Raw genomic sequence first — 13,601 nt, 5'->3', positions numbered from 1 at the left:
TGTGAGCTCCTCCTATGGACCCTGGACTATCCACCTAGAAGCTGAGCTGTGAGATGCTCTGTTAACTCCCAGCTGGCCTTTGCATTGAGACCATCTTATATCTGTGGATCTTTGTCTGGATCAGGGCTGTCCGAGGAGGCTCCTACAGCTGTAATATCTGCAACTGTCAGATCAGCTGCTTTCAGTCATTCATCAGCACATTTTGGATTCTACTTCCAAATAGTAATTAGGTGATGGGTGTGGTGGTTAATGCCTGCCTGTGATCCTAATCCCTCTAGAGGTAGAGGCAGGAGGATGGATTATTCCAGGCCAGCCTTGTCTACATAGTCAGACCCTGTCTGTGGGGTGGGAAGAGGATACAAACACAGACAAATAGAAAAAGAAACTCGGGGAACAGAGAGGAACTGCTGGTTGTGGAGGATCCCCCACCTCTCAGCCCATTCTGCCCTAATGCCAGCTCTCTCCTTTTAGCTGGGGAATGATTTCATCCGCTAAACATGTGGCTTCAAATTATGGCCTTATATAACACTTGAGTCGACTGCCCTGCTCTTTGTGGGTCCCCACTCTGCCTCCTCTGATGAATTCCAGAGTGGCTACCAGAATGTGGATCCAAGCCCAGCTCTTCATGCAGGATGCTTAGCATGCTTAGAGCCTGAAGAGTGGCTGCCTGTGTTCAGCCTGCATCTCCACCCTGGGGCCTCATGTTGTTCTTGCATGGGTCGAAAGTTGCGTTTTCTTGGAGTCAGGCTTGCTGCTAAAAGCTTGGTTGTGTGTATCGTGTGTGTGTGTGTGTGTGTATGTGTGTGTGTGTGTGCAGTGTGTGTTAAATTCATATGCTGCACATGTGTGCAGGTATTCATACATGAGGAGTCCAGAGCAGGCCATCCCTGTCCTCTATCCCTCTCGACTCTGTTTCCTTGAGACAGGATGTCTTCTTGAACCAGATTTGCTGTTGGGTGAGGCTGGCTGGCCATTGAGCTCTTCTGTGTGTCTGTACCACCCCAAATACTTGGGTACCACATGCAGCCAGGCCTGGATTTGTTTGCTTGCTTGCTTGCTTGCTTGCTTGCTTGCTTGCTTGCTTGCTTGCTTGCTTGCTTGTTTGTTTGTTTGTTTGTTTAGATAGTGTCTCACTAGGTAGCTCTGGCTGGCCTGAAACTCAATACCTAGACTACCAGGCTGTCTTCATCTGCTTGCCTCTGCTTTCAGAGAAGCTAGACAGTTGGCTAGACAGGCTAGTCAGTGAAGCCTGAGCTCCCTTATCTCCAATTTCCCAGTGCTGGAGTTATAGGCACATACTCACACTGACTTTCACTTTGGTTTGTTTGTTTGTTTGTTTGTTTGTTTGTTTGTTTGAGACAGGGTTTTTCTGTGTAGCTCTGGCTGTCCTGGAACTCACTTTGTAGACCAGGCTGGCCTCGAACTCAGAGATCCCCCTGCTTCTGCCCCCTGAGTGCTGGGATCAACAGTGGGTGTGCCAGTACCTGAATCTGTGCCTGGCTTTTTATGTGGACTCTGGGCATCCAAACCCAGTACATGACAGGCACTTTGCCCAATGAGCCTTCTCCAAAACCCCAAGGGAACTGTTTTTGAGCAAGTCTTTCAGGAAATGCTCCTGTCACCTTGCAGCTATATCTTTCTTTCCTGCTGTGTGTGTGTGTGTGTGTGTGTGTGTGTGTGAGAGAGAGAGAGAGAGAGAGAGAGAGAGAGAGAGAGAGAGACTGTCTGTCTGTCTACATGCCTGCACTCAAGGTACATGTTGGGGGCTTGGGGGTATGGGATGCCTGGAAGGTAGGGCAAGCACATTAGCTTTGCAGTATTTATTGAGAGCTGAGAAACTGTCATGATGGCACCTGTTTATGATTCCAGCACTCTAGAGACTGAGGCAGACAGAGTGATTCCAGCCAGCCTGGATCACACAGTAAAACAAGAGAGTACACCAGGTACCATGGTCACACTTAGAGTCCTGACACAGTAGCTTGTCCTTTGAATTCATGGCCAGAGTGCACCACACTGGGTGACTCTTGAGACAAATAATAAAGCTGGAGAGAATATAGTTTCTCATGGCCTCCTGCACCTAGCACTGCTCAAGCTCCATGAGACCTAGTGGACTCTACTCCACAGGGGCTTCGGATGTCTTCTGGCTCCATGGTCCCATGTGGACACCCTTTCCTGACACACCAGGGGATTCTCAGCGTACAGGTTTCACATCCACTTAAGACAAGATGTTGGGCCACAGACTGATGAGCTTCCAGGTCCCAAACTGAACATTTCATGAGGAAGGTGTGCTGGAAGCCACAGAAAGCCAGCAAGTCTTCCTGAGAGAGATGTCATGAAGCTTTAGTTCTCAAAACTGTGACTCAGTAGTAAAAATCCCTGTCTCTTAGTGTCTCTGTCTGTGTGTGTAGGTTTTTATCTTTGAGCCAGGCTTTCATTGGTTTAAAACCCTAGGCTCAAGCAGAGCTCCCCTACCCCCAAGTGCTTGTGGGCAGCTAAGCAAAGATTTGAAGCATGAGTACCATGCTGCTTTCAGGAAGGCTTCATCCTTGCATCAGGATGCTCCTGCAGGGGATGGCTAGTGGACAAAGGCTCCCTAGGCAGGTCCCTTGGGAGGGATTTTCCAGGAAGCAGGCACTCTAACATGGGAAAAGAGAGTTGTCAAAGGAACAGTCTCCTAACATGACACTAGCTGACTTCCTTGCCCTCCTCTGCCCACAGCCTGGCAGGGCTACAAGCATTTTGAGCAAGAAACCTTATCAATATCCTTCCCATTTGGGATGGAGCTTACTGAGATAGCTCTGTTAACTTTCCCCATGAGCCTTGTTCCTGGAGCAAGGGCCAGAGCTAGTCACAGAGTACCCCAGCCTGCATCTGAAACATGTCCAGAGGGGCTCAGTCAGGGGTCTTTTGACAAGATAGGTGGCAGTGCCCCAGGATCTAGACAGAACCTATTGACAGAACTTTCTGGCCTTTCCCATGGGAGACAGTCCCTGTTAGATGCTGAGTGGGCAGCAGTGTAACCCCTGGCCACTAGTTTCCAGGCAGCCTGCTGGCAAACAATCCAGGGCTCCTGCCCATGCAGTTAACAGGCACACTGGAGTCACCTCCCAGAATGCAAGCTCTAGGAGGGGTAGTTTTCACTGAACCTAGCTATGAGCAAGTTTCTGTGGTGTTGGGCATGGACCCAAGGGTGCATGTCTGAAGGCTCATGTGTATAAATGTGTGGCAGAGCTTGCATGAGGGCATGTTTGTATGATCTTGTGTGCACAGGGCATGTGTGTTTGTGTATATACTCACGAGCATGTGCATTTGTGGGTCCACAAGCAGTGTGCAGTCAGGTTTCATTTGGCAGATGTTTTCCAATGCACATCATTAGTCTTTGTTGTCATTTTGCAAATATCATGCAGCAGACTAACTAGCTACACCATCACTAGTTGATGTCATCTGCATGACCCCCTGTTGATTCTATAGGGCATCTTTGATTGAAGGTCAACACGCAGTGAATAACTGACATGTAGGTGTATGTGACTGATTAAGGCATAGAATTTCAGTTTGAGTCCCTGTGTTCCTCACACAAAATGTTTTTGAACTCTGGTGGCACCACCTGGAACATTCTATGATTGAGTTTCAGAGTGGCCTGAACTGCCAGGCAAGCATAGCTGTGAACCCCACCCCAGTCCCCTGCTGTGCCCACAGACTCCCAAACCTGTCCTTGCTGAATGAAACAAGGTCTGTCTAGCTGTTGTCCAGGCTGGCCTAGAACTAGGGATCCTCTTGCCTCAGCCTCGCAAGTACTGCTATGCATTACCAAGCCTAGTTTTTATTTTTTGGTCAGTGGGATTTGTTTGACTTTCCATTTTGTTGTTGTTGTTCTTGTTGTTATGCATGTGTTAGTGTTCTGTGGAGCTCATAGGACACATTGTAGGAGTAGGTGCTCTGCTTGAAGCAGAGGCGATCATGAAGATTCAGTTCATGTCAGAATCAGCGGGCACTGTCACCTGCAGTGTTGTCCTCCCTCTGTGGTCCAGGCCATCCTCAAGATCACATCACCTGGTTCTCCGTCTATAAAGGTGTGAACCTGTCACAGGAAGTTTGTGTGGCATTGTAGGTTGTGGTATAAGCCTGCTACTATGACCAAGATCAGAAGCACATGGGTCTCCTGACCCTCCATTTCATGTCACCCGGAAGCAACCAGCAGCCAGCAGTCAGCTAGCTTCCTGTGTGGCTAGCTGGGTTTTAGAGAATGGAATATACACCCTGAGTACTTCCATTTTATTGAAATTGTGTAAAATTCACAATTGAAAGCAGACAGTTCCTCAGTAGTTCAGTGTTGTGCAACTCTCACAGCTGTCCATTCCAGAACTTGTCCATAGCCCTAGAATACCCATCACTCCAACCCTTGGCAGCCTCTGTTTTCCTTCCTGCCTTGGTAGACTGGGTTGTTCTGGATATTGCTTGTTAGTGGTGTCACACACACGCACACACACATGCTCATACTGTCTGTGCTGGGATATTTCTTTATTTCTTTGGGTTTTTTTTTTTTTTCATGCAGACCAGGCTGGCCCAAACTTCCTGTTTAACCAAGGATGTCCTTGTATTCCCGATCCTCCTGCCTCCACTGCCCCAGTGCTGGAGTGGCAGGTGCAACCACCTTCAGACTACATTTTGGAGGATGGAACCCAGGACTCCACATGCTAGGTAGTCACCCTGCCAGCTGAGCAATAGCCACATCATGTTTCCTGACTCCACCCATGTGCTGTGGACTAGTGCAACATTTCTACCGTACCTGAGGGCTGTTCCCCCTGTGGTTGGACTATATTTTATTTACCCATTCATCATCGGTGTGTTTCTGCCTTTAAATGCAAGCCACACTGTATACAGTCCCGTCCTGGGATTTGAATTCCTGAGCTTTGGGGTGTAGAAGAGCAGAATTGCCACATCTGTGTGTAGTGTTTGGGGGCCAGTGTTTTTCCAGTTTTGTGGTTCTATCTAAGTATCAGAGGGTGGTACCTTTTGGTGCCTGTGCTATGTTGAAGTTGTCCATCCTCTGGCTATGGCTGCTATGGTGGTTTCTAGCTTAGGGATCTTAGAAACACAGTGCTAGGGATGTTCACCTGCCTCCTTTGTTTCTCTAGAGAGATTCATAGAGAGTGGGAACGACTGGGATCTGCTGGATTAAAAATGATTAACATTTAAACCAACTTCCAGGGGCCAGTGAGATGGCTCAGCGGGTAGAGGTGCTTACTGCTAAACCCAGTGATCTGAGTTCAATCCCCAGAACCCGAATGGTGGAATCCTGCAAATTGTCCTCTGACACGCACTTGTGCATCATGACACAGGTGCAAACAAAATATGGGAAGAAACAAATGTCCAAAGGCCTGTGGTGCACAACTGGGACCCTAGCACTCAGGAGGCAGAGGCAAGACCTAGACCACAGGACCTTGGCTGGCCAGGCCACAGTGTGAGACTGTCTTGAAACTACAACAACAACTAAAACCAGAACAGGACCCTCCAGAAGCAGAGGCAGGTCTGTGGATTGAGCCAGCCTGATCTACATAATGGGTTCCAGGGTACCCAGGTCTTCATAGTGAGACCTATCTAAAAAGACGGACCCAAAACTGAGCAACAACAAAAGTATGTGTATAGAGTCAACCAGTAACATGATATGTGCATACATATGTGCATACATATGTGTGTGTGTGTGTGTGTGTGTGTGTGTGTGTTTGCCTGTTCACACCTGCTTGAACTCTTGCTATGGTGCACAGTTGGAGGTCACAGGACTTTTGAGAGAGAAGTTTTCTCTCCTTACTTTTCGTTGTTGTTGTTGTTTGATTTTTTTTTTAAGACATGGTCTCTTGTATCCTAAACTTGCCTCCAACTTGTTGTATATGTGAGGCCGACTTTGAACTCATTGATCCTTCTGCTTCTGACTTCCAAATGCCAAGGTGACAATAGTGTGCCACCCCACCTAACCTCTGCCTTGTTTCTGAGTCACAGTCTCCCGTTTCTGCAGCAGTGGTGCTGTGTACCCCGGGCAAGCTGGGCCTTGAGCTTCTGAGTGCCTCCTATCTCCTCCTGTCTCACTGTGGAACTACAGACTTGGACGGACACATCTGGCTCTCTGTGTGGGCTCCAGGAATCCAATCTAGTTGTCAGGCACTTCTGCCCTTAGGGCCATCAACTTTTGGTCCTGAAGACAGTAAACCATGTCTAGATGTCTTTTATTTTTTAATTTTTTTTTAATGTTTATGTGTGTTTTGTGTGTATATATGTGTCTGTACCACTGCATTCCTTTTGATAGTTAGGACGTTTAGAAATAAAGGCTGCAGAACTGGCACTGGTAGCTCTTCCAAAGGACCCAAATTTAGTTCCCAGCACCCACATGGCTGCTCACAACCATCTGCAACTGCAGTTGCAGGTGATCCAGCGCCCCCTTGTGACCTCTTTGGGCATTAGTGGTATTGATCCACAGATGGGAGTTATGCAGATTGTGGATCTGGCTGGGTGTGTTTGGACTTTGCCTACTTGAGTGTTTGTTTCCTGCTGTTTTGAAACACTGTATGTTGAAGGCCTATAGGCTTGTGCTGCCAAGTCACACTTCTGCAAAGTCAGAGGCCAGCAACATCTGCAAGTGGCTATGAGGCAAATATCACAGCCTTGTCTGACCTTGGGTCTCTCTGGTTGCACACTTTTTTTTTAATTGTGAGATAGAGTCATGCTGAATTATCTTTTAATTCATATCCTCCTGTCTTACCCTCCCCAGTAGCTGGGATGATAGATTTGTCCTATCGAGTGTGCCTGTATACATTGAACAAATATTCTATTTTGCAAGCCTGGGGATTGAACCCAGGACCTCAAGAATGCCTGGCAAGTTCCCCACCACTAAGCTGGACCTCATCCTCAAATGACCCAGATTCCACCTAAACATGTGGTCTTCTAGCTGCTGGCTGGAAGGGAAGAGACAGCTCCTTAATAATGTGGGAAAGACTCGAAAGTGAAGCTTGTGTCTTGTGTGCCTTGAGCATTCCCATGGTGCCTGTGGGAACCAATGCTGTCGCCCTGTCATGGGGAACATCTTTCAGCATGTCTCTCCTAACACTTCACAGCTCAGGATCCCAGAGCTGATGTCATCCCTCGACTGCCAGTCCAACCCTTTAGGCTTGTGCTGTCTAGTCACACTTGTTACTTCTGCAAAGTCAGAAGCAAACAAATGTCCGGAAGTGGCTTAGAGACAAATATTGCAGCCTTGTCAGCCCTCAGTCTCTTTTGTGACCATTCTGTTTTAGTATTATAGCAAAAGCAGCCACACACAGTATTTCTGCCTTAGAATAAAACTTTATTTATAAAAACAGGCTGCGAGACACCACACTCTTCTAGTGGCCAGTCTGTGAGTGAACTCCTCTTCATCCTTCAGAACCCCTCTTTCATGTCAGCGCTCCTTTGAAAGCTCCTCAGCTCCCGAGGATAATTATTCCTCCTGGTTTTCAGTCACTGTTGGGGTTGCAGACCAGCTTCTCCTGCTGATCTTTGAGCAAAGGCCTCATTTGTCTTCAGTTGGTACACAGTGGGCTCATGCACTTCACCCATACTGATGTGCTTCTTGCTTCAAGATACCACCCGGGCTGCTACCAGCATCAACTCTTATTCCTTGTTCTGCAGGCTTCAGGAGTAAATGCATTTTATTAAAAATAATCTTTTTCATGGTTGGGGCATGGCTCCTGAGTAGAGCCCCTGCTTAGAATTACTTAGTGAGGGGCTGTGGCTGTGACTTGGGTAGAGCTCCTGCCTAGAATTTGCCCTCCACTCCCAGGTGTGGTGACTTTGCTCAGGGGTATTGCCCTGGCTTATCTATAGGAGGCTCTGGATTCCGTTATTTTTGTCACAAAGCAGGTAAATGGGAGGTACTTGGGTCCTCACATAAGAGCAGTTGGTGGCTTCTAGTATGAACTGCCTTGGTTGGTTCTGCTGTGGGTTTGGAGCCGTGTGCCAATGTGATCACCAAGCTAACCCCCACCTTTCTTCCAGTTGTAGGAGGTGTGCACCCGCCGGTGAGGCATGCTGAGGCCAGGAGGCCGGCAGTATGAGTGCGCACGAGGCTGGCAGCTCGGGCCGTCGGCAGCAGGCCACCTACCACCTGCACATCTACCCGCAGCTGTCCAGCGCTGGGAGCCAGACCTCATGCCGTGTGACCGCCACCAAGGACAGCACAACAAGCGATGTCATCCAAGATGTGGTGGCCAGCCTACACCTGGATGGCTCAAAGCACTACGTGCTGGTGGAGGTGAAGGAGTCAGGCGGGGAGGAGTGGGTGTTGGATGCCAGCGACTCACCTGTACACCGAGTGCTACTGTGGCCTCGGCGAGCTCAGGACGAGCACCCTCAGGAGGATGGCTACTACTTCTTGCTGCAGGAACGCAATGCTGATGGCAGTATTCAGTACCTGCCCATACAGCTGCTGGCTCAGCCTACAGCTGCATGTCGCCTGGTGGAGCGAGGACTGTTGCCAAGGCCTCAAGCAGACTTTGATGACCTATGCAACCTGCCAGAGCTGACTGAAGCCAACCTGCTGCAGAACCTGAAGCTGCGCTTCATGCAGCAAAAGATCTACACATACGCGGGCAGCATCCTGGTGGCCATCAACCCCTTTAAGTTCCTGCCCATTTACAACCCCAAGTATGTGAAGATGTATGAGAACCAACAGCTGGGCAAGCTGGAGCCACATGTGTTCGCTCTGGCCGATGTAGCCTACTACGCCATGCTGCGCAAACACGTGAACCAGTGTATCGTCATCTCTGGTGAGAGTGGCTCTGGCAAGACACAAAGCACCAACTTCCTCATCCACTGCCTCACAGCGCTCAGCCAGAAGGGCTATGCCAGTGGCGTCGAAAGGACCATCCTGGGCGCAGGGCCTGTGCTGGAGGTGAGCACCAGGGCCTGGAGGTGAAGGGCAAGAGATGGAGAGTGCTGGCCTGCTGCCCAGCTCTGTGTGATGCTGAGTCTTCCCAGTAATCACTAAGCATGTGCAAGCCACATGTCCATCCCAGAGTGCACTGCACTTGTATGCCTCCCAGGTTCTACACCTAGTACCACAAAGAGAAAGTGCACACTGGAGTCAGTTGGATGAGGCAGGACAGCAGGCTTAGTGTCAGCTCCTTAGAACAATTCCGACCATAAATTTGGGGTGTCAAGGCTACCTCCATCGGTCCTGGCCCTGGGGTGGCTGGAATGTGAGGACAGCCTTGGGCCGTGCATTTTACCCAGAGGCATTTATAGAACTTGAGGGAGGCTGTGTCTCCAGGCTTGGCCAGGCCAGACCTCAGGTCTGAGAGCATCCAAAATGGGAGATGGGAGCAGCGGGGCTCACATGTCTTTGGTGTTCATCTGCCCTTCAGGTCCTGGGCCAACAGATTGATGTGCTCATGTTGAACATCACAGGGCATCCCAGGGGTGGCAGGGAAATGGTGCTACAGCATATTGGAGGGAGACCACTTCGGATTCCGCACCTTATGCCTGCTGCCCAGGATCCCAAGTAACTAAATTTCACGGGAGACATTAATATTTCACTGTGGGCAAGCCTTCTGGGCATGGGTGACAGAAGAGATGAGTGAGTAAACCCAGCTCTGGGCATTTTAAGGCAAGATATCAACATGTCTCAGGTCATAGTACATGAAGGTCAGAGGTGACTGTGGACTGGGATCTGCAGCTCTCGAGTTGAGGTCCCAGAAACCGCTCCACTTGGCTCTTCTCTTTCCCTCTCCCATTCCCTCTCTCTCTCTCTCCCCCTCTTCCCCTCTCTGTCTCTTTCTCTTTCTTACTGATAAGTGTTTATTTGTTGTGTATGTGTGTGGTGTATATGTGTATGTATGCATGTATGCAAAAGTATGCTGGTGTGTGTGTGTACACATGCATATGTATGTGTATGTATGTGCATGCATGGGTGTTTTGCTTGCATTCTGTCTGTTCCTGGTGCCTGCAGAAACCAGCAGAGGCATCAAATTCCCTGGAACTAAGTTATGGGCAGTTGTGAGCTTCCATGAGGGTGCTGGGAATCGAACCTAGGGCCTCTAGAAGAGCAGCTGGTGCTCTTAACACTTTAGCCATCTTGCCAGCCCTTCTTTCTCAATAGGCTTTTCAAAAAGTCAATTAATTTTATAAGTGGATATGTGTGTGCCATAGTGCACACCTAGATGTCAGCAGACAACTATCTGAGGTTAGTTTTCCCAGGTTAGTGTGGATCCTAGGGATCGAACTCAGATCACCACATGCCTTACCCACTGAACTACATTGCTGGTGCCAGTGGGCTTTGGTTCTTTTTCTTTTGTTTTGTTTTCTTTCTGAGACAGGGTCTCACTTTGTAGCCCCTGGCTGTCCTGGAACTCATTTTGTAGATCAGGCTGGCCTCAGAACTCACAGGGATCCACCTGCCTCTTCCTCTAAAGCTCTGGGGTGCAGGCTCTGTGTCCAGCTGACTGGAGGCTGGTCCATGTGGGGACTAGGGGTCAGCAGAGTGCTTTCCTTAACAGCACAAGGACTTGGGTTTGACCCACAGAACCCTGGGAAATGCTGGGCATGGCTGTGTACAAATTCTAGCACTAGGGGCAGAAACAGGAGGCTGGGGCTTGTGGGCCAGCCAGACTAGGGTAAGGGCTGAGCTCCAGGCCAGGGAGAGGCCTGCCCCAGAGGATGCCAGCAGTGTCCCAGGTATGACACCCAAGCCTCCACATGCTGCTCACTTGCATGCATGTACACCAATCCATGCACAGACTTTGAAAGATCAAATGGGGCTAGAGAGATGGCGCAGCAGTTAAGGGAACGTAGTGACCTTGCAGAGGACCAAAGTTCAATTCCCAGCACCCACCTGATTTGTCACTGCCATTAGTAATGCCAATTCCAGAAGATCTGGTCACCAAGAGCTCCTACACATGCCATGCACATAAACTCATGCAAACAACCACACAGAACAAAAAAATATATATAGGCAATGTTTTTTAAAAGGCAAAAATGGAAATATGGGGAACACATTTAATGAGTTCTTCCCTGTCATTGTCCCTAAGCAGATTCTCAGTGATGTAGAGATTGGCATGGGAAAAGTTTCAGGAATGTGTGGCCTGGAGGGTCTTGAACCAACTCTACCCCCACCCCTGCCCCATGAGTGCCAAACCAGAATGAGGCATGACCCCGATGTTGGAGACTTCTTTATCCCTTAGGGTCCCTGGAGTAAGGAGCTGCAGTTGGTGGCCCCCATTGACCTATGACCTCTTGCTCCCACCTCCCCTACCTCCCACCCTGTATGGATGGCTGCTGTCTGATGTGCAGATTCACTACAGTTGCTTCTAACCTGCTATGTTCATCTAGGTTCCTCTTCCACCAAGATCATTATAGGCCATCATGTGAGGTCACAGGACTCAGATTCGCACCAGCTTGGGTGTTGGTTCTGCTTTTTGCTCAACAAGCCAAAGGAAGGTTCAGCATCCCATGGTGCATAAACTTAAAAAAACAAACCAACAAACAAACAAACAAAACACACTGAGTGACAGAAAAGGTGTTCTCTGCCAAGCTCAGTAGCTCATACTTCTTGTCCCAACACTTAGCAGGCTGAGCCAGGAGGATCTAGAATTTAGGGTCATCCTTGACTACTTAGAGAGTTTGAGGCCAGTCTTGGCTACACCTGACTTGGCTACCCTGACTTGAAAAGAGAAAAATAATTTAAGTTTCCTTTTGGTTCTGGCTTCTCCAGCTTGTATCCATTCATCTGTGCAGATCAGCCACCTATCACACAAATACAGAAGCCTCCCTCTGTTTTAGCCTCAGTTACCAACAGTCAACCATGATCTGATAAGAAATGGAAAAGTCCCTAAAGACTGGACTGTTGTAGGGTTTTTTGGTTGTTTTGTTTTGATTTGTTTGGCTATCTACATGTAGCCTTGGCTGTCCTGGAACTCGCTCTGTAGACTCTTCTGCCCTTGAATTCAGAGATCCTCCTGCCTTTGACTCCTAAGTATTGGGGTTAAAGGTGCTTGCCACTACCACCTGGCGGTTTGTAGGTTTTAAATTGAGCTTGTTCTGTGTGGCATGGCACAATTCCTGGACATTTTACCTCATTCATGAGCATGGCCCCTGTGCATGTGGTGCTATGCTGCAGGTGCCTTGGTCATGAAGGTTCATAGTCTCTTGGCACTTGTGTTCAGGTGGCCATGTTTTCCATGCTGAGGCAAGAGTGGTGCTATTGGAAGCATCACGCAGAGCCTGCAGAAACCCTCTAATTGAAAAGGTGAAAGCCCAAGGGTAAGGAAGGGGAGGCATGAGCTAAAGGGGGCCCTCATTGTTGTAAGGTAGCCAATCTGGGTGTTTTGTTATAGCTACAGAACATAGGTTCCTACAACCCTGTTTCCAAATGAGCTCACCCTTCCACATCCTGGGCCAAGGGTTTAGGTGTGAATCATGCGGGGGTCACACACTTGTCCACAGTGGCCCCCATAGACTAACTACTGGTGACACTCAATGGCTTTGTTCTCAGGGGTCAGTTACCAGCTCCATAATTATCTCAGGACCTGTCATTCTCTTGTGCTGGTGAAGCCACTACCAGCCTCTTCATTCATTGCTGAAATGCCCCTCAGTGATGCTGGCACAGCACTGACTATTGTCACTGTCAGTCGTGTAGTGATTGGTAAGAGTCAGGTACCAGTCCCGCTGGCTTCCTTCTTGGGCCTCAGCCACAGAACACCCTGAACCACAGTCTCTGGCAGTCTTGAACTGGGGAGAACAGTGACCTTGGTGGCCTTGCCGGGTTCTAGATGAGCCAGAGCCAGCTCCATGGAGGGCAGTCAGCATACTTCATGCAGTGCCCATCAGCTCAGGGGCTCCCTGCACAGTGCTCAGAGCTGTCCTTCTGAGCATTCCCAGCTTCCCTCCACCAGGGGCCAGGAGCACTCCTGTAGACATGACACAAGAACACCTGAGAATGCCCAGTGTCCCCTGCATCACCTCCTGCCTGAACACTGCCCAGAGTCACCCTCAGAGACAGAATTCTACCAGAAGGTTACCCTTTTTCTGTTTGAAATTTTAATTTATCTTATTTATTTACTTATTATTTTGAGGCAGGGTCTCACTGTGGCTCTGCCTATCCTGGAAATCTCTGTATAGACCAGTCTGGCCTTGAACTCAGAGAAATCCACCTGCCTTTCCCAGGTGCTGAGATTAAAGGAATGTACATCACACCCAGCCTGATTTATATTTCTTTCTTTTATCTATTTTTCTAATTTCATTTATAATTATGTGTGTTGGGTGAGGTTTGTACATGTGAGCACAAGTTTTTTTGTTTTGTTTTGTTTTATGTTTACTTTGAGACAGGTACCCATGTAGCTTAGACTAGCCTCAAGGCTATGTAGCCAAGGATGACCATGGATTCCTAATCTTCCTGCCTCTACCTCCCTAGTGCCCTACAGATATGTACCACGTCAAATATGACTCCCTTCCTTCCTTTCTATGTTGCCAAAGCTGGTCCTAACTTGTCCACCACCACCACCACCACCCCACCCCCGCACTTCCTCTTTTGAGTACTGCATGAAAGGCACTGACCAACAAATCTAGCAAGACCATGT

The 13,601-nt window shown here is 48.8% G+C and overlaps 1 protein-coding gene across 13 annotated transcripts in view; it reads left to right on the top strand.

Moving 5' to 3' along the window:
• Myo9b (myosin IXB) overlaps nucleotides 1-13,601 on the top strand; it is an 86,548-nt gene that overhangs the window by 9,398 nt on the left and 63,549 nt on the right. For all 13 annotated transcript variants that reach the window (XM_029480423.2, XM_029480419.2, XM_029480422.2 and 10 more), the window contains exon 2: nucleotides 8,026-8,920. In XM_029480423.2, coding sequence (XP_029336283.1) covers nucleotides 8,081-8,920 — 840 coding nt within the window. In that variant the 5' untranslated portion in view covers nucleotides 8,026-8,080. The remainder of the gene's footprint in view (nucleotides 1-8,025; nucleotides 8,921-13,601) is intronic.

This window comes from Mus caroli, unplaced genomic scaffold (assembly GCF_978045245.1).
Source record: "Mus caroli unplaced genomic scaffold, Mus_caroli_1 scaffold_10, whole genome shotgun sequence".
In the NCBI taxonomy this organism is placed as follows: domain Eukaryota; kingdom Metazoa; phylum Chordata; class Mammalia; order Rodentia; family Muridae; genus Mus; species Mus caroli.
The sequence above is the reverse complement of the archived record's forward strand: the minus strand, read 5'-3'. Positions and strand labels throughout refer to the sequence as shown.